At 41.4% G+C, this 19,455-nt stretch overlaps 1 protein-coding gene across 4 annotated transcripts in view; it reads right to left on the bottom strand.

The window, feature by feature from the left end:
• The window catches only part of LOC120301235 (complement factor H-like), a 99,317-nt gene that overhangs the window by 5,776 nt on the left and 74,086 nt on the right, over positions 1–19,455 (bottom strand). For all 4 annotated transcript variants that reach the window (XM_039328177.1, XM_039328175.1, XM_039328178.1 and 1 more), the window contains 3 exons: positions 8,173–8,349; positions 7,300–7,476; positions 5,531–5,707 (listed from right to left, as the gene is read on the bottom strand). In XM_039328177.1, the coding sequence (XP_039184111.1) occupies positions 5,531–5,707; positions 7,300–7,476; positions 8,173–8,349 (531 nt within the window). The remainder of the gene's footprint in view (positions 1–5,530; positions 5,708–7,299; positions 7,477–8,172; positions 8,350–19,455) is intronic.

Consider the following 19,455-nt stretch of genomic DNA (forward strand, 5'->3'; position numbering starts at 1 on the left):
GTATCCTGCCAGATCACATTCCCATTGTTTCAAGAAAATCATATCTGGAATGTGGCTATTGTCATGAGTTGGGCTGTAGATGACCAAAAGAGATTCCTGGATGATACCTCCTTCTCCTCTACCCTGAGGTCTTAACTGGTGCTAAATCCTAAACCCAGCTGCACACATCTCTGAGAGGGAGACTCCCCATTCTGGAGTGTGCCTGGACTTGGTGATAAATGCCAGGTTGGCTGCTCTTTGCCAATAAAGTCACAAATAAGAGAAGCTTTGTTATTAATTGATCTAGCATTTACTAACAGCTGAATACATGGGCTACTGTGGGTCTGCTATCCAAAGACTGGCCATGACGTCAGGAACATGCCACCGGTATTAAATATAAGGAATGTCTTCATCTGTAATTGGCCACCCTCTGGCTTCTGTCTAAGACTACTACATGAAAATGTTCTATTTTCTGAAAAACCTCTTCCCATTTTGATCCTGTTGCCTAGATCTCCTATCTATTTCTCTAATTACACTCTTTTCTGTGAAGACTTTGATTTACTTCTGGAGGAGGCATTTATGAAAAGGGAAGATGTCAAGTGGCTGGAGGGGGCGGGGGGGAGGACAATGGGAAAAAAAGTGTACATCCTCTGCCCCATTTGTACTAATGTCATCATATTGCAGCCATAACAAAAGGATATAATTTACATTTTGATGAAAGCATCAGTTCCTGTGAACAGATTCTGCTAATAAAATTCCAATGAGAAATTGGGCAATACAACTAAAAGGTGTATAGGAAGATGTAAGGCAGACTTCAAAGAATAGAAAGAAAAATCAGATTTTGAAGAGTTCTTAACTGTATATTAGCATATTCTTACAAGGAAATCAGGAACCAGCCAAATTTAAGACCGAGTTACTCAAATTAGCAGACATGAATCAAACCATTGGGAGGATATTTGGGCAATGATTTCTGGATCTCAGATTCTATTGGCTAGGGATTTTGGTGGAAGATATACTATTTTATCAATCTTGCCCTAATGCCAATGATTGAGCCCCAAGGAATAGAAATATAGATCTTCTTCTCAAGATGGTTAAGGGTAACCAGTGAGAAAAGGTGGATTTATGCCATCAAGATTGGTGGGAAATGCAATAAGGTAGAAAAATGTAGGTTGAGGATAGGGCAAGTTACGCTCCCCTGAATGATAATCATGAAATATCCCAAGATAGTTTTTGGGAAAAGGTGTGTAGCATTCGGAATGAATGCAATCTAGGGCAAAAAAATAAAAATAAAATAAAATTGGGGAGCATGAAAGAATGGAAGAAAATGAAAGATTACAGAAAAAGTGAGTGAATCAGAATGAATGAAAGAATGAATGAAAACAATAATTATTTGGGGTTTAATGCTTAATGATAGAGCTTTATGCTTTATGCTTTATGTGTTAAGTATATATCTGTTCATGTTTATGTGTAGCAAAGAAATTAACCTACAAGCATCCTGGGATAGTTTATGAAAAAATGTGAAAGACTTAATAAAGCGTAAGGGAGTTTTTATATTTGGGCAGAACATGTTTTGGTCTTCAGAAAAAATGATGGACAAAGAGCAAAGTAATATTAATAATAAAGTTAAAGTAATTCAGCTGAACATAGCATGCTTGCAAGAAGACAAACCATAATTCCGCCAGATTACATTAGCAATTAGATTAATCTTGCGAATTACTAGAAAACCAACATGAAAAAGGTGCTAGCAACAGACTGAAAAATTGTGATTCAAAAGTGAGTGGGATTATGATACTAATAAACATGAAATATAATGTTAGTGAGCAGCTAAGTGCTTAGACAATGCTTAGTGTTGAACTGGAAAAGATTGTAAACAAGAAAAATATATAAGGGAACAGTTGTGGGAAAGAAAAATAAAGATGAGAGCAAGACAGTTGAATTGCAAAAAAAAAATCTAGCCAATGAGACTAGTTAAGAGTTGGTATTATTAAGAAAGGCAGATAAAATGCCCTTAAAAATTTCCTTCATAATTATTGGAGTAAGCTGAAAATCCTGAACGTGGAGCCTTCTGCAGACTATATAGAGGGTTTTTTGTTTTGGTTTGTTTTTGTTTTTATATAATTTTTTTTTTATTTTTCCAAACTCTCCCCCATACATATACCGTGATATTTATCAGATGTTAAGATACATTCTTTTTACATTCTTATATAAGATACTTTTAATAAAATGAAATAAATACATGTATTTATTTCATTTTATTTATGTATTTATTTATAGTCTGCAGAAGGCTCCACGTTCAGGATTTTATAAGGAACGGTTGCTAGAATTGGGTATGTCTAGTTTAATGAAGAGAAGGACAAGGGGGGACATGATAGCAGTTTTCCAGTATCTCAGGGGCTGCCATAACGAAGCTATTCTCCAAAGCGCCTGAAGGCAGAACAAGAAGCAACGGATGGAAACTAATCAAGGAGAGAAGCAGCCTAGAACTAAGGAGAAACTTCCTGACAGTGAGAACAATTAATCAGTGGAACAGCCTGCCTCCAGAAGCAGTAAATGCTCCAACACTGGAAGTTTTTAAGAACAGACTGGACAGCCATTTCTCCGAAATGGTGTAGGGTTTCCTGCCTGAGCAGGAGGTTGGACTAGATGACCTCCAAGGTCCCTTCCAACTTTACTACTATTACTATTACATACACATGACTTTTGGTGTTGCTTGCCCATTTCCCCTTTCACTGTATCCACACTCCTTCTTCTCTACCTTCTTTCTCCCTTTCTTCTCTTTCTTTCCTACTTCCCTCTTCTTCCTCTCCTCTTCTCTTTCCTTCACCATGCTCCTCCCCTTTCTCCCCACTTCTCCTCTTCTCCTCCAACCTTCCTACTTCCTTCTCCCCTCCTTTACTCTTTTCTCTCTCCTCTCCTTTCTTCCCTCTCATCCCTCTTCAGATACAATTCAGGGGTAATGTCCGAGCAACTCCTCTCCCTATCTGTATTATATACAATAAGATTAATTTTCTCTTACATTAATACTTCTATTTATCTAACCTTCTAGATATATACTTCTATAAATATTTATACAACCTCCAGTTATTCAATACTGTGTCGCCTGGGTCTCCCTTCTTATCTGCTCCTTCTTCTTCCATCTAAATTGATGTTAACCATCTTTTAACCATATTCTCTTTTCAGCCATTCATAGAAAGTTCCCCAGATTTCAGGGTAGTCTGACTCTGTCTTATCTTTAATTGTCATTGTTAGTCTATTCATTTCTGCACATTCCAGTATTTTCCCAATAACCTCTCCCTCTGGGGGGGGGGGCTTTCAATGCTTTCCAATTTTGTGCAAACACAATCCTGGCTGCGGTAATTATGTGAATAATTAAATATGTTTTCTCTTTATTGTATTTCCCTGGTAGAATACCCAACAGGAATATTTCTGGTCTTAGTTCTATATGTTGTTATATTATCTTTTCTATCCATGTTCTAATTATATTCCAATAAGTTTTAGCTTCTACACATGTCCACCACATATGGTAGAAGGAACCTGGCATCTGATGACATTTCCAACATTTCATAGACCTGTCCTTAAACATTTTAGCTAATCTTTCTGGAGATATGTGCTATCTGTAAAACATTTTGTACATATTTTCTTTATACACAGTCGCCATTGTCAATTTATAGTTTCTTTCCCATAGTTGCTCCCATCTATCTAATTCAATTGTGTATCCAAAGTTCCTTGTCCATTTTATCATTGTCTCTTTCACTTGTTCCTTCTCTAACTCCATATGTAGTAGATAACTGTACATTTTTTAAATCCATTTTTCTTCCGTTCCTGTGAGTATTTCATCTAACTCTGTTGTCCCCATGTTTTGTTTTGTTTTTTAAAGGGAAACAATTAGTTGGGATGAAACTGAAGTGAGGGGATGCTGGAAGAAGCATGCAAATATGATGCTACAAATGAGCATGCAAAGAATAGGGATAGTTTGAAGGATGGAACTGAAAAATATGAATAGAATCCTACCGATATTAGCATCAAAGCAAAAGTCACAAAAAGACCATAAATGATGAAAAAAATGGTAGGGTAGGCAAATTAGATGGTGTATCGGGAGAAATTTTAAAATGTGTTTTCAGTGTGAAGTGGTTACAGTGCCTAGGGCTGGGGAACCGAAATTCAAGTTGACCATCAGCCAGGGTACTTCAAAGGATGATTTGGGACCACTCATGCTTTTTCAGCCCAACATACCGTCCAAGATGGGTTTCTGAGGAAGAAAAATCAAGGAGGTATTCCTTTGTCTTGGTCGCCAGGAGGACAAGTGGTGGCACACAAATGTTACAAAGAAATTAATTATGAAATAGTGGAAAATCTGTGTGGCTTATTATACATGGATGTTTAATTTAAAATTGGAAGAAGGCTCATATTGTTCCCATGGAAAGGGAAAGGTAGTGTGGGTGAGTGAAAAGCTACAGGGAGATTGGTTTATTAATTGTTCCTATGAATGTACCTGGGAGAGAGTGAGTAAAATTGGGAAAGTGCAAAAAGATTTTATGTTGGGCAGAAATATACAAGTGATATTGTTGTCCTTTAGGCGGGCAATGGAATTAAGACATTCTTAATTTCTTAAAATTAAGAAATATTTGAATGTGAGAAAATAATTCTATTGCAAGTTTGTTGATTTAGGAAAAGTTTATGATAAAAAGAACAGGCTTGGAATTATGGAATATTTTGTGTACAGTTGAAAGTTGGTTCCTGAATGTGATAATAGAGGTATTAGAGACATATAAAGCAAACATAACAATCAAAGGAACACTTAACTAAGCAGGAAGTAAGACATGAATATGTGATTTCCCCCACTCCCCATGATAGTTAATTATTATACATTCCTTTATAAAAGTATAATGAATGATTATAAGCAGGCTTGCATTGGTTGGGGACATGAATGTGAATATATTTTTATTAATGGGTGAAGTCATATTGTTGGGTGAGAATGTAAATGATCGGCAAATGAACGTTAGCTATGTGAATGGTGCAATGAGGAGTGAAGTAGGAAACTCTCAAATAATTAAATTTGAAAGGGAAAAGGGAGTACAAATTATTAATAAATGAAAAAAATGAAGCAAATGGGCCAATCTATATATCTTGGTACAATGACTATAGATGTAAAAATGGATGGAGAAGTTGACGTAAGTCATATTTTTGAGATTTTTAAAATGACAACCAATTTTGTGTTATACAGTATCATAGGACTGAGGAGAGGCTAATTGTGAAATAGAGATCAATGTTTGTGCTCCAAGTGAGGAAAAATCTTCTAGCTATAAAATGAAGTGAATAGATTTATAAAAGTAAAAATTCAAAATTCTGTAGAAGAGGGGCAATGTTAATGAAAATATATTCTACTTTCACAGTTCAACAGGGACATTAAATTTTATAATTCTAGCAATAAAATATTGAAAAAACTTGACAGAATCTTTTCAAAATAATCTGAAAGAGACAGTGAAGTTAAAGCAAATTAATTTCCAATTCTATCTTTATTTTGACATAGTGAAGATCTGTACATAAATACCTGAACAACGTGGTGCTTGTGACCAATGTTTCTTCAAACATTTAACGAAAGGAGACCCAAGAAGAGCATAACGTGGGTTGCATCGATACTGCACCTTCTCCTGAGGCAAATACATCTCCTTTATTGTACTAACAATTCGACCATTTTGAATTTGAGGGGGAGAAGAACATCTTACATCTAAAATGATAATTAAAAAATGGTCCCATTTAGATAAAATGCATTGGTTTTCTCAAAGCAAGTGTCTCTAAACATGCTTCCACTTTTGAAACCAAAACGGATCATGCACATCATAGGACACAGAAAATACAAGGGTGGCCATGCAGGCTTGAGGCTGCTTCCTTTTGAGGTGAAGGGAATGTGAGGCTACAGACAATGGAACCTCCTCTTCCTCCTACAGTGCCTGTTTCTATCCTTCTTGAAGAAATGACATTGTGTGCTTTCAATCATCACTATCACGATACTGTACCTGATCAGCCATACATGAATGGTGGTGGTGTGTTTGTGTAAGTAATTTCCCCTGAAATTTATTTTGTAGGATGAGTGTCAACCTGGGGGTTGGGGGAACCTGTATAAAATCTCTTCACTAATTTTGTTTGTAAAAGCTAAAGAAGAATACAGCGTTGGTACATATTTGGTAACTGTGTATTAGAGCAATTCTGAAAGGTTGTATTTCAAAACTGGATTATCCTGCAAGAAATTTAATCAGATAAATCCTTCTATGAACTGCATGCAGAGAACAAGTTGTCTAATAAACCTCTGCATGATGACTATTCTGGCCTTTCCCTTTCCAATCAGTCTCTCACAAAACTGGATATCAAAGTAATGGTGGCAATTGTGATCATCTAGGCTGTGTGGGAGATGGTCTTTGCTGGTGCTTGGAAACCGTCAGATCTGGATGAGAGAGAACAGACTGATATATACTGTAGGTTGTTAAGCCCATTTTTTTTGCTTTACTGTTTTTGTGGTTGATTATATTGAGAATATTATATTTGGGTTTTATACTTTATACCAGCAGCTAAGAATCTCTAGATTGTGATGGGGTATAAGTGGTGGAAAAATAAATAAGCTTTATCATTCAAGGCAAACAAGGCAGCCACAGGTGCTACTTCCAGACACAAAAGTTGCACTAATCTAAACTCTTTCCTTCATGTTGGGTCTCCATGACTTCACCTAGACTGGATATCAGGCTGACCCCGATTAGGAAATGCTGAAACGGAAGGAACACTACCAAGAGTGTTGAGCTGCATTTCCTCTTGAACAGACATTTCCCATTGGAGGAACTTCAACTTCACTCCCATCTCCCAGCTTTCGGTGTTTCCATCTTCTAGAGCTCAAGATACCAGCTACTATTGGCAATGGTCTCCCTATCCTTTCTAATTAATCTGAAGAGTAGTCTTGCAAATCCTCTGAAAAGTGGAAATTTAATTTTTTTCCCCTGACTATTTAAAGACTATATTTTGCTCCTTCTTAGTGGCCAACTGGAAAGAACATTGACCTTCTTTGGAAGCAGATGAGGGAATCTGTGGGATGGAAGTTGGGCAACTGGGGATGGGTGGAAAAATGATGACTGTCTCAAAATGCCCACAGGCTTATCTATTTGTCAAACAGGAAAACTAAGAACAATGACACAGGACCAGCTCCTCCTAGGGTGAGTGGTTCAGATTAATAATATTTCATTTCTGAATTAAAAAAAAATATGTACTCTTTAGGTGAATTTTGGCTTTCAGCAAAAATATGTCAAGCATATCCTAGAGATCACACATTCCTACCTTCACAGCTTGGCAAGCGTGACCACTTCTTTTTTGTACATATTACAGAACCTGATCCAGATATTTCAAAACCATCATTACACTGATAATTTATTTTCTCGCCATGTACATACTTCTTCATTGTATCTTCTTCAATTTCGGCATTTTCAACTGTAGGGGGTTCTGGACAGGTTGCGTCTAAATGGAGAAAGAATTACAAAAAAGTAATATTTACTTTTATTAATTTGTTATCAGGGATAAAGATAACAGTGCTAGGATTTTTCAGACATTCACTAAAGCAGATAAGGATCAAAACCAGAATGTTACATGACTAATTTAGATTTTAAAAATATTCTACTGTATCTCTATATTGGGATTAATGGTATTTTTTTTAGAATGTTCCTCTGTATTCAATTTTTCAGAAGAGCTATTCTCATATTTAATAGAAGAGAAAAAGTGAGGAAACTCATTTGCTAGAACAATTGTTCTGCTGCGTGGATATTAAATCATTAAATCATGTTTATTCTAGTACAGATCCTAAATGGCTAATTTCAATTTTTTGAAGTGATTCAAGAGAGATAGAAGAGAGATATAGGCCAAAAATAAATTATGACAACATATATCATCCATATTAGGCCAGCTCAAGTCACAAAATTGTTCACATGTTGGTCAATTCCAAGAATTCTCCTATTGGTTAATTTAAACAAGCCTCCTTTGCCCATACAATGGCAAGAATCATTCAGTCTCTGAAACAACAAATGCCTGATTGCCTGAGTCTCCACAGATTCAAAAAGTAAGACAGCAAGTGTGGCCTCTTTCCTTTAAATACCATTTTTCAACAATTCTGTTTAGAAAACAATTACCTGGAGTAATTCAAAAATAAAATAACTGTACCAACACAAGTGAACGATCCCATCCATTCTCCTTTGCTACATGTTTTGCTAGCATTGCCTTCAGCATAAAATCCTCGATTGCATTTATAGTTTATTATTTCTCCAGGATCATATTCTTCTCTGTCTTCTTGCTGCAATGAAGCATTGTGGATTTCCGGGGGTGGACCACATGACTTTTCTGAAAAACAAAATGGAAAAGGCTACTTTCAACACAAATTAACTTATGCTGATTTCTTTAAACATTAACAATTCTGCATATCATTATCAATGCCAGTTTTTTAAAAGTTAAGATGCGAGAGCCCAGTTCAATGTACCCTAACCTTTGGAAAGAATTCCTTCATGGGGGGCTGTATGTTTCAGAAGTCCAATACATTTTTTAAATAGAATCCTAAATATTGCAGGAGATTATGAGATATAATCTAGACTATTAAATCAGAAGAGCATAATTTAATGTTGTGTTATTTAAGTATAACTGCAGTGTGTATTTACTAAAATTCATTTTCTTTCGCAAGGGAATAAGCTGAAGAAATTGATTAAAGTTTGGTTTTTGATTTGCAAAAAATGCTTCTCTGCCCTGTTTTTCTCTAAAAGAAACCACCAAAAGTTTTTGAGTTGTTTCAGGATTTAGTAAAACTACATTCTAAAAGCAGATCAACAGAAACTAATGGGAACTATTCTAGATGCCACAGGACAGAGTCGTAGAGTGTGCCATTTCTGAAGATGTTGCCCTTATGTACAAATGACTGGTTTAAGGTTTGAGTTTTACAAATAATTTCTTGCATCCATTTTCTGGAAAATGGCTATTGGAAGTTGAAAAGCTCACCCTGACTGTCCTATTTTTTTTCTAAACAAATATTAAAATGTTCTTTCTTGAAGAGGAATACGAGTGGTTATGGATTATCTACAAAAACAAACTCACATCAAAGAAAGGTATTTCAGATTCCAACTCCTGCAATGCATCTTCAACACAGAGAGGAATATGGAAAGTTGCTTTGTGAAATTTTATTTTTAACTTTAAAAATATCTTAAAGGGATCAGGTCTTTATTTAGTAAGAAACGTCAAATTGCTCTAGATCTCTTGTGGACAATTTACCTGTTTGGTCTAAGTATCTAATGCTTGGGAGATAATGTCTAAATATCTAAAGAATCAGACTTTTCCTATCTTTATCCCTCTAAATTGATGTACTGTAACTAAGAGCTTTTGGGCAAAAATCCCAACTGTCTCATTATAATTTCTATTTAATTTGAGCTTTTTCCAGTATAATACGAGAATATGGTCATTCCAGTCTTATTGATAAATAACATTGCAGGTGTATTCAGTAAGATAAGAATTGATTTATCTGCTACATATAGGCTGAGTATAGGTAATCAGCACTTCCACTGTTCCATTTGTCAGGAAATCCTTGTAAATGACAATAGTACTGTTATGTCCCGAGCCTTGCAAACGGCTCAGGCGTTTGCAGGCAGTCCCGGGCAGGTGCAAAGCTGCCCGGGACCAGACAGGCTGTCGCCAGCGCCGTGCGCATGCGCGGGTGCTGGCGCGGGAAAAGTATCGCATTTACCCGGGAAATGTCTATATAAGAAGTTGGGAGGTTTTGGGAGCTGCAGAAGCCATCTACTTGTAAGCTGAACGCAGAATAAAGAAAACTGAGAACTTCAACTGCTTCTCGTGTCTGCTTCCCGCCACGGACTCAACACTGGCGACGAAGGTGGGATTGCCTTACACCGCCTGGAAAGGAAGAAGTGTAAGCTTACCCAAGTGAGTCCTGAGCGGCGGAACGGCGTCGACTCGGCAGCTACCCGCCAATCCAGTGCGCATTCGGGGGTAGGCTGGCTGATAGACCCGTCTCCTGAAGATGGCAAAAATCGGAAGGCTTTCGGAATTCGACGTCTCACATCCAGAGCGGTGGGAGTCATACGTAGCCAGGGTGGAGAACTACTTCAAGGCAAACCAAGTGAGGGAAGAGAGCTTGAAGGCTGCCACCCTGCTTTGTGTTTGCGGCCAAGACGCCTTCGACATCGCAGAAAACCTTGCAGCACCTGTTCCAGTAGAGTCTGTAAGCTACGCAGATCTGAAGAAGCTACTGAAGGAGCACTTCCACCCCAAGATGTCCGTCATCGCATGGCGCCACACCTTCGAGCAGAGGGATCAACGGCCCGGTGAGTCGGCCAAAGAATTCATCGCCGCATTACGGAAGGCCGCCAAGCACTGCGAGTTCAAAGACCTCGAAGAACGACTGAGGGACCGATTCGTGTGCGGGTTAAGGCATCGAGATCTACAACAGAGACTTTTCGCTAAAGAAGAATTGTCCTACCAAGATGCCTTAAGGGAAGTCACCGCAGAAGAAGCAGCAGGCGGCGCTGTCAAGAACATGCGGCCGATCAGAAACAGTCCAGAGGTTGCATCCGTGCACCAGGAAGACGTCCAAAGAAACTCCGAGGAGGATCCGGACGAGGAAGTCAACCGTCTCCACCCCACAAAGGAAGAAAAACAGAAGGGAAGCTCTTCAGCTCCGCTCAAGTGCATCGGCTGTGGAGGTCACCACAGGAGAACCAACTGCAAGTTCCGCTCCGCTACCTGCCGGGCATGCGGCAAACAAGGACACATTGCAGCTGTGTGTCTGGGCCGACGAAAGGTACAACCTCAGGAAGAACCGCGCCTGAAAGGTACCAGATTCCCCAGCCAGAATAGGGTAGGGTTTTGCGCTTCGCGAAGACGCATCCTTAGGACAGGCACACACAAGCCAATTAAGAAAAAGCTGTCACTCAAGGTGAAGCTACAAGGGGTTCCATTATCTATGGAACTAGACACAGGGTCTGCCCTTTCAATTATCTCCTTGCATACATTTAGGAAGATTTGTTCCGGTAGTGGAACTCAGGCCAAGTTAAGGCCTTCTGACATTGTGTTAATAGATTTTCAAAATTCAAGAGTGTGTGTTAAGGGGGAGGCCACCCTTAACGTGCAATACAAGAGTTTTGAAGGTCCACTAGACTTATTAGTAGTAGGGGTGAACGAACGAGTCTCATAGGACTCGATTGGTTTGAGGCCCTGGGGATACACGTCACAGGACTCAACAGTTTACAAACACTCGACCTACAGGAAGTCTGCAAAGAATTTGCAGATGTTTTCAGCCCCCAGCTGGGCACATTCAAAGGACCCCCTGTGTCCCTAAAGCTAGACCCCACTGTCACTCCCATTAGAATTAAAGCAAGAAGGGTCCCTTTTGCTTTAAAGAGTAAAATTGACACTGAGTTAGACAAACTGACCCAACAGGGAATCCTAGAACCTGTTGATTCCAGTCCTTGGGAGACCCCCATTGTCACGCCTCTAAAGGCAAATGGGGACATTCACATTTGTGCTGACTACAAATGCACTCTGAATAAGGCATTGCAGCAACATGCCTATCCTGTTCCTGTGGTCAGTCATATTCTGGCCTCCCTCAAGGGGGGGGGGCGTGTTTTTGCAAAGCTTGACCTAGCTCAAGCGTATCAACAGCTGCCTGTTGATGATGATGCTGCTATAGCTCAGACTATTGTGACCCACAGGGGAGCCCTTAAGGTAAAAAGGCTGCAGTTTGGAGTGAATGTCGCTCCTGGGATTTTCCAAAGCGTAATGGAAAACACACTGCGGGGCATACCGGGGGTTTGCCCCTACTTTGATGATGTCTTAATTGCAGGAGACTCCACACACCTTCTAGCTGAAAGGCTAAGAGCTGTTCTGTTAAGATTCAGGAAATCAGGCCTCAAGCTCAAAAAAGACAAATGCATGATTGGGGTGCCTTCTACTGAATTTCTGGGGTTCAAAATTGATGCTGCTGGGATTCACCCTGCTGAATCCAAACTGATTGCTATTTTAGAAGCACCTAGGCCAAAGTCCAAGGCCGAACTTCAGGCCTTCCTGGGCCTCCTGAATTTCTACAATTCTTTTCTTCCACAAAAAGCTAGTGTAGCTGAGCCTCTTCACAGGCTACTAGACAAGCAAGCAGTGGGGCAGTGGTCACAAACGCATGAGGGTTGTTTTAACAAAGTCAAGGCTTTGCTCACTTCTAACAGTGTACTTGCACATTTCAACGAGTCTCTTCCTGTGTGCATCGCTTGTGATGCGTCCCCTTATGGGGTTGGAGCTGTCCTGAGCCACCTCAGGTCTAATGGAACTCAGGTTCCTGTTGCATATTACTCCAGAACATTGTCTTCTGCTGAGCGCAACTACGCTCAGATAGACAGGGAGGCTCTGACTGTTGTTGCTGGAATTAAAAAATTCCATGACTTTCTATATGGCAGGCACTTCACGGTCTTCACTGACCATAAGCCTCTGCTGGGACTGTTTACCACACGTAAGCAGACTCCCCAAATCATTTCCCCTAGAATGCTTAGGTGGTCTATCTTTTTGTCTGCATATGATTTTTCCTTACTCCACAAGCCTGGAAACGAAATGGGCCATGCTGATGGCCTCAGTAGATTGCCTCTGCCAGTAGTAGAAGCTGACCCTGCGCCAGCTGTCAACATTCTATCAATCCAAGCGTTGCCCAAGCTCCCTCTTAGTGCCAGGGATGTTGCCGCTGAATCAGGTACAGATCACACACTTTCACGTGTCTGTTCCTGGGTTTTGTCTGGTTGGCCTGAGCACTGCCCTAGTCCTGAGTTTCAGAGTTTCTGGTCCAAAAGGAACGAGCTGTCCCTTTCTCAGGGTTGTCTGCTTTGAGGAAACAGAGTTGTCATTCCCACCTCAATGAGGACTAGGGTCTTAGAATCCCTCCACAAGGGTCATCCTGGCATTGTTCGTATGAAGGCTCTTGCGCGCAGCCACTTGTGGTGGCTTGGTTTAGATAAAGATATTGAGGCTAAGGTGCATGCATGCCACCTGTGCCAACGATCTCACCCAGAGATGCCCCAAGCTCCCGTGCATAGATGGGAGGAAACACAGTCCCCATGGTCTAGGGTGCACATTGACTACGCTGGACCCTTTCAGGGCCAGTTCTTTTTGGTCCTTGTTGACAGCCATTCGAAATGGCTTGAGGTTGTACCTGTCTCATCCACCACCACTGCAAAGACTATTCAGGTACTGAGGGGGATTGTTGCTGCACACGGGCTGCCAGATGTCATTGTGTCCGACAACGGCCCTCAATTCACTTCCTCCGAATTCCAAGCCTTTTTACAGGCAAACATGATTCGTCATGCCACGTCTGCACCCTTCCACCCGTCCACCAACAGTATGGCTGAACGTATGGTGCACATCACAAAGGACGCATTGAAAAGATTCACCTACGGGGACTGGCATCACAGGTTGGCTGACTTTCTCCTTTCTTATCGCACCACACCGTCCACTTCTACAGGGAGAAGCCCAGCTGAACTTCGTTGGGGGCGTCAACTTACTACTAAACTTGACCGGTTGCATCCGGACAGACTGCTTTCATCTACCTCACATCCTAGGGCACATGGACAACTGCTTGTGGGTGCCCCGGTTTGGGCTCGCAATTACGGGCCTGGTCATACATGGGTCCCCGCTTCTATTTCCAGGGTCACAGGTCCTCTCTCCTACGAGGTAGCCCTGGACAACGGTCGTGTCCTGCATCGGCACATCGACCAACTCCGCCCTCGGTGGGACTTTTCAGATGAGACTCCTGGGTCTTTTCCAGGGGGGGAGGGGGACCCTTTGGAGCAAAGGGAAGGGCACTAGCTGCTGCCCATCTCCACTGATGGAGCCACAAACGGCCCATCCCAGGGTTCCGCGAGAGCTCCGAACAAGAATTCTATGAGCCTACCTAATTACCAGGCATCCACGCCTACTCCAGCCAGGGAGTCACCCCGGGGGCATACTCACTTTCCACACATATCACACAGCACTCCAGTCATGGAGGATACCGGGGGCATCCCAACAAATCATTCCCCGCAAGAGAGCTGGCATACAATCCCCAAGGTTGGCCTGACCTTACCCCAAATCCTACAGGGGGTCAAACATACAGGGAGGTGGTCGAGGAACCAAGTCCCGACTACAACACCTCTAGCCCAACTCAGGGAGTAACTGAGTTTTGGGAAAGTACAGAAACCCACACAAGCCCGGACACAGAACGGGGTTCAGGGAATGGACAGCCTCCGGACAGGTCTTGGATGGACCTAGGAGGTTCAACAGAGACGCCCAGCAGTGGCTATCACTTCAAGGGGCCCGAGGGTCTACAGCTAGGCAGGTCAACCAGGTCACAAAGTGACAGAAGCCCTGGCCTGACGAGCCCGGTGGGTGAGCAAGCAGGCCAGGCAGCGGGGCACAGTCCTTGGAAGGCACCAAGGCAAAATAAGGAGAACAGGCTCACATCTCCCTCAAGTCAGGGAACTCATGCTAGTAACCCAGAGCTGAGAAGGTCACAGAGAGCAAAGAAGTCTCCTAAATACTTAGAGGATTACATAACATTGCTGGCTAAACAAAAGCCAGGTAACGATAGGAGCACTGAGAAGCAGAACACTGAATAAAATAAATGATTATATGTTGGTAGTAGTTTTAGCCCGGGGGAAAGGGGTGTTATGTCCCGAGCCTTGCAAACGGCTCGGGTGTTTGCAGGCAGTCCCGGGCAGGTGCAAAGCTGCCCGGGACCAGACAGGCTGTCGCCAGCGCCGTGCGCATGCGCGGGTGCTGGCGTGGGAAAAGTATCGCATTTACCCGGGAAATGTCTATATAAGAAGTATGGAGGTTTTGGGAGCTGCTGAAGCCATCTACTTGTAAGCTGAACGCAGAATAAAGAAAACTGAGAACTTCAACTGCTTCTCGTGTCTGCTTCCCGCCACGGACTCAACAAGTACCACTCAGGATTAAATGCTAGCTTTGTAAGAAAAGAGATGGTAATGCAATTACCTGGGTGAAAAATATGCGCTTGTGATTGTGAACAATCTCCCTGGAATTCTCTGATAATAACTAATGGCTAAGTAATGGCTAAGAGTACAATCTTAGTTTAGAGACAAAACCTGTAAGGAATTTTCCTAGATAACGTTTTCAATTAGCATCCTGTTGGGAGATTTCTCTGTTAGTAACTTAAGTCAAAAACTCTATGTGCACAGACACTGTAATGAATGTTTTGCAGTAAACATTTTAAAAAGATATGTGCACAACACACCCACATGTTCAAAAGCAGACAGATACACATCAAGAATATAACATCCTTCTCAGTTTCTCTTCTACAGCTATACTCTTAAATAGGTAAGCATGTATATATTTTGGATAGTGGAATGTATTTTGGCATACTAATGAACCCTATTGTCAATTTTTCATTAAACATTCTTTCTATTCTCCAAATGGATTTTTTCCCCATGACATGGGAAAACTATTTTATGTACTGAAGCAAGGTTTCTGGTAAAAGATGTATCCTTTGGCATATAACCTGACAAATTTATTTACTGTATATGTTGAACATAAGCAGTGCCAGAGTATGCTGTTGTTTTACCTTTGTGAAAGGAAAAAATATCTTAATAATTCTTTCTGTATAAATCAATCATATTTCTTTGACAGTCAATTAAAATAAAGACAATGTCTGCTGAGAAATACTTAGTAAAAGGAAAAACTGTGACCTTTGCAGTAGATGGTGAAAGATTGTGGTTGGCACACATTTTCCATAGGAACAGAGTGTGGAAACAGATAGTGTAGGAATTGAGGAACTGAGCCTTGTTCACAGGTACAATGACACGAGTAGAAATGGTAGTGAGGAAAGTAGTGGTTAGAGCAAGGACAAGGAAGAACAGGAAACTGGTTAATTACTGAACTAGGACAATGGAATAAGAATAAGGAACTAACACAGTGGTCAGTTTCAGGAATAGAGAGTTGATCCGGAGGTCAGTCCAAGAAAGGGAAGTGGGATGACTACTGGGTGGCACCACAATGCTGGAGGTAGGCACAATGTTATGATATAAAACCTGGTTCAAATATTTGAGTGTTGCCTCTTGGCCCAGCTGTCATACTTGATGAGCACTAGTCCACTTGGTCCTTATTGCAATAAGTTGTTGAAATGTAAATACTGAAATTGTGTGTCAAATTGAAATAAACCTCTGGATCCTAAAATTAGAATTTTGCTGTGTGCTGTCTCTTGTTTCTCTTTAACAAGTTTTTCCCCCCAATACCCTGTCCTTGGGGGAAGGGAAGATGGGTCTAAATGGCTAAAACAATTAGCTTTCAATTTTATCTAAATAAAAAATATAATCTTACTAGTAAGAAGAAAAAGGCTAGAGTGTATAGAATCAGTAGGCTTCTGTGAAAGGAAGTATGAGGCCTTCTACACCAGTCCAGCTTTACCACTACAATCACTTTTTTAATAGATCGGAGTAGTTATAGAATAGGAACAGTCTTTTGGTAACTATAAACTTCAATTATGTGAGTGGAAAGAGGTGTTCAGTCTATGGCCTACCAATTGGTTGGGCTGTTATCTATTAGGCAATGCCATTTTGTGAAATAAAGATAACATTTGCCTTCTTTGTTGTAGTCACTACCCTATAGACTAGTTCTGATTGGCCCAACAAAGTTCTGAGCCTTTTGTAAGGGACTAAAATTCTGATTGGCCTTCAGGCTTTTGGACAGGGGTTAATTGAGGTATCTAGGACAACTCACCATAGTCAACTTGCCATGGCCAACTCGCCACAGCTAACTTGCCGCAGCCAACTCGCCACGGCCAATTCGCCTTGACCAACTCACCACAGGACAACTCACTGCAGGACAAGACTTACATTAATATTGAAGAAATGATCGAACAGAATCATTTAAAAAAGGATGCCAAAGGAAGGACAAAATGAAATGTGAATTGCAAAAATTAAAATACTTTTAAAATTATTTTGAATAATCAAATTGAATTATTGAATTGTCCTACATTGAGTTGTCTCCTGGGCAGTTGTCCCATGACAAGTTGGCCATGGCGACTTGGCTGTGGCAAGTTGGCCATGGTGAGTTGGCCACAGTGAGTTGGCAGAGATAAGTTGTCCCATTCCATTGAGTCCGGTTGGTTGATTTGTTCAGTGTTATTCTTTGGATTAGAAGTAGACTGATTTTTAGACATTGTACATATGTGTTTGAGTTTTAGTTTTAACCCTCTGTTCAGTGCTTAGAGTCACTTTTGTGATATAGTCAGGTGTTGTGTCCTGAGCCTGCAAAGGCAGGCTCGGGACGTTGCAACAGTCCCAGGCAGTTGCAAGCTGCCCGGGACCAGACTGGCTGGCGCTTGCTTCGTGCGCATGCGCGAGGAGCAGAGTGCGCCAAATGTTGCCATTTGGTCCAGCGAATGTTCTTAAGAGAAGCAGAGAGGCCTGCGTGCCTCAGAGCTGAAACGGAGCTGAAAAAACAACAATAAAAGCTTCTTAACTCTATGAGATGCTCTGTGATTTATTGCCATTAAGCTGAGGACTCAACAACTGGTGACGAAGGTGGGATGCCTTACAAGCAATTAAAAGAATTGTAAGCTTACCCAGGAGTCCGGAGAACAGCTAGCAAGACGGCATTAAATTCAGCACCTGCCTGCCAATACAGCGTCGTTGGAGGTAAGCTGGCTAATCAACCCTTTCCTTACAAAAGAGAAAATGGCAAAGATAGGAAAGATTTCTGAATTTGATGTCACACACCCAGAAAGATGGGAGTCTTATGTGGCCAGAATAGAAAACTATTTGAAAGTAAACCAAGTAAGAGAAGATGGCTTAAAGGCCGCTACTTTGCTCTGTGTTTGTGGTCAAGATGCATTTGAAATTGCTGAAAACTTAGCAGCCCCTGCACCTCTTGAATCTGTTACCTACACAGATTTTAAAAAATTACTAAAAGAACATTTTCAGCCCAAGTTGTCTGTTATTGCATGGAGACATACCTTTGAACAGAGGGATCAACGGGCTGGTGAATCAGCTAAAGAATACATTGCAGCTTTGAGAAGAGCAGCTAAGCCTTGTGAGTTTAAAGACTTAGAGGAAAGGCTGAGAGACAGATTTGTATGTGGGCTTAGAAACAGAGACTTGCAGCAGAGACTTTTTGCAAAGGAAGACATATCGTTCCAAGATGCCTTGAGAGAGGTTACTGCAGAAGAGGCAGCAGGTGGGGCAATCAAGAATATGAGGCCTATCAGAAGTACTCCAGAAGCTGTTTCCGTGCACCATGAGGGAGTCCAGGAGAGCTCGGAAGAGTATCCTGAAGAAGAGGTGGATCATCTCTACCCAGCCAAAGAAAGGAAGCAGAAGGAAGGCAAAGAAAAGTCTTCAGCTGTACCTAAGTGCTTCGGGTGTGGAGGTCGCCACAAGAGGACCGACTGCAGGTTCTGTTCTGCAATCTGTAGAGCATGTGGAAAGCAAGGTCACATAGCAGCTGTGTGTCTGGGCCATCAGAAGGCACAACCCCGAGAAGAATTGCACCTGAAAGGTACCAGGGTCCCCAGCCAAAACAGGATGGGTTTCTGCGCTTCACGAAGAAGCATTTATAGGACAGGCACACACAAGCCACTCAAAAAGAAACTGTCACTTAAAGTGAAGTTGCAAGGAGTTCCATTGATCATGGAACTAGACACTGGGTCTGCACTTTCAATTATTTCCATTCACACATTCAGAAAGATTTGCTCTAGCAGTAGGTTCCAGGCCAAGCTTAGGCCATCCAATATAGCTCTAACAGACTTTCAAAACTCCAAAGTGTGTGTTAAGGGGGAGTCCATCCTTAACGTACAATATAAGAATTTTGAAGGTCCATTAGATGTATTGATAGTGGGGGGTGAGTGCATGAGTCTCATAGGACTCGATTGGTTTGAGGCCTTGGGAATACAAGTTACAGGGCTCAATAGCTTGCAAACAGTAGGTCTACAAGAAGTCTGCAAAGAATTTGCAGATGTCTTCAGCTGGGTACATACAAAGGGCCCCCAGTTTCCTTAAAATTGGACCCCACTGTCACTCCTATCAGAGTAAAAGCAAGGAGAGTACCTTTTGCTTTAAAAGGAAAAAATGATGCTGAATTGGACAAATTGATTCAGCAAGGAGTCTTAAAACCTGTTGACTCCAGTCCTTGGGAAACTCCCATAGTCACGCCTCTTAAGGCTAATGGGGACATTCGCATCTGTGCAGATTACAAATGCACCCTAAATAAGGCATTGCAACAACATGCCTATCCTGTACCTGTAGTCAGCCATATTCTGGCTTCCCTCAAGGGGGGGGGGCGTGTTTTTGCAAAGCTAGATTTAGTACAGGCTTTTATCAACAGTTACCTGTTGATGAAGCTGCTGCTGTAGCACAAACCATTGTAACACACAGGGGGGCATTCAAAGTCAAAAGACTACAATTTGGAGTAAATGTGGCT

Source organism: Crotalus tigris, unplaced genomic scaffold, assembly GCF_016545835.1.
Source record: "Crotalus tigris isolate CLP2741 ecotype Arizona unplaced genomic scaffold, ASM1654583v1 scf7180000024372.1857965, whole genome shotgun sequence".
Classification (NCBI taxonomy): Eukaryota; Metazoa; Chordata; class Lepidosauria; order Squamata; family Viperidae; genus Crotalus; species Crotalus tigris.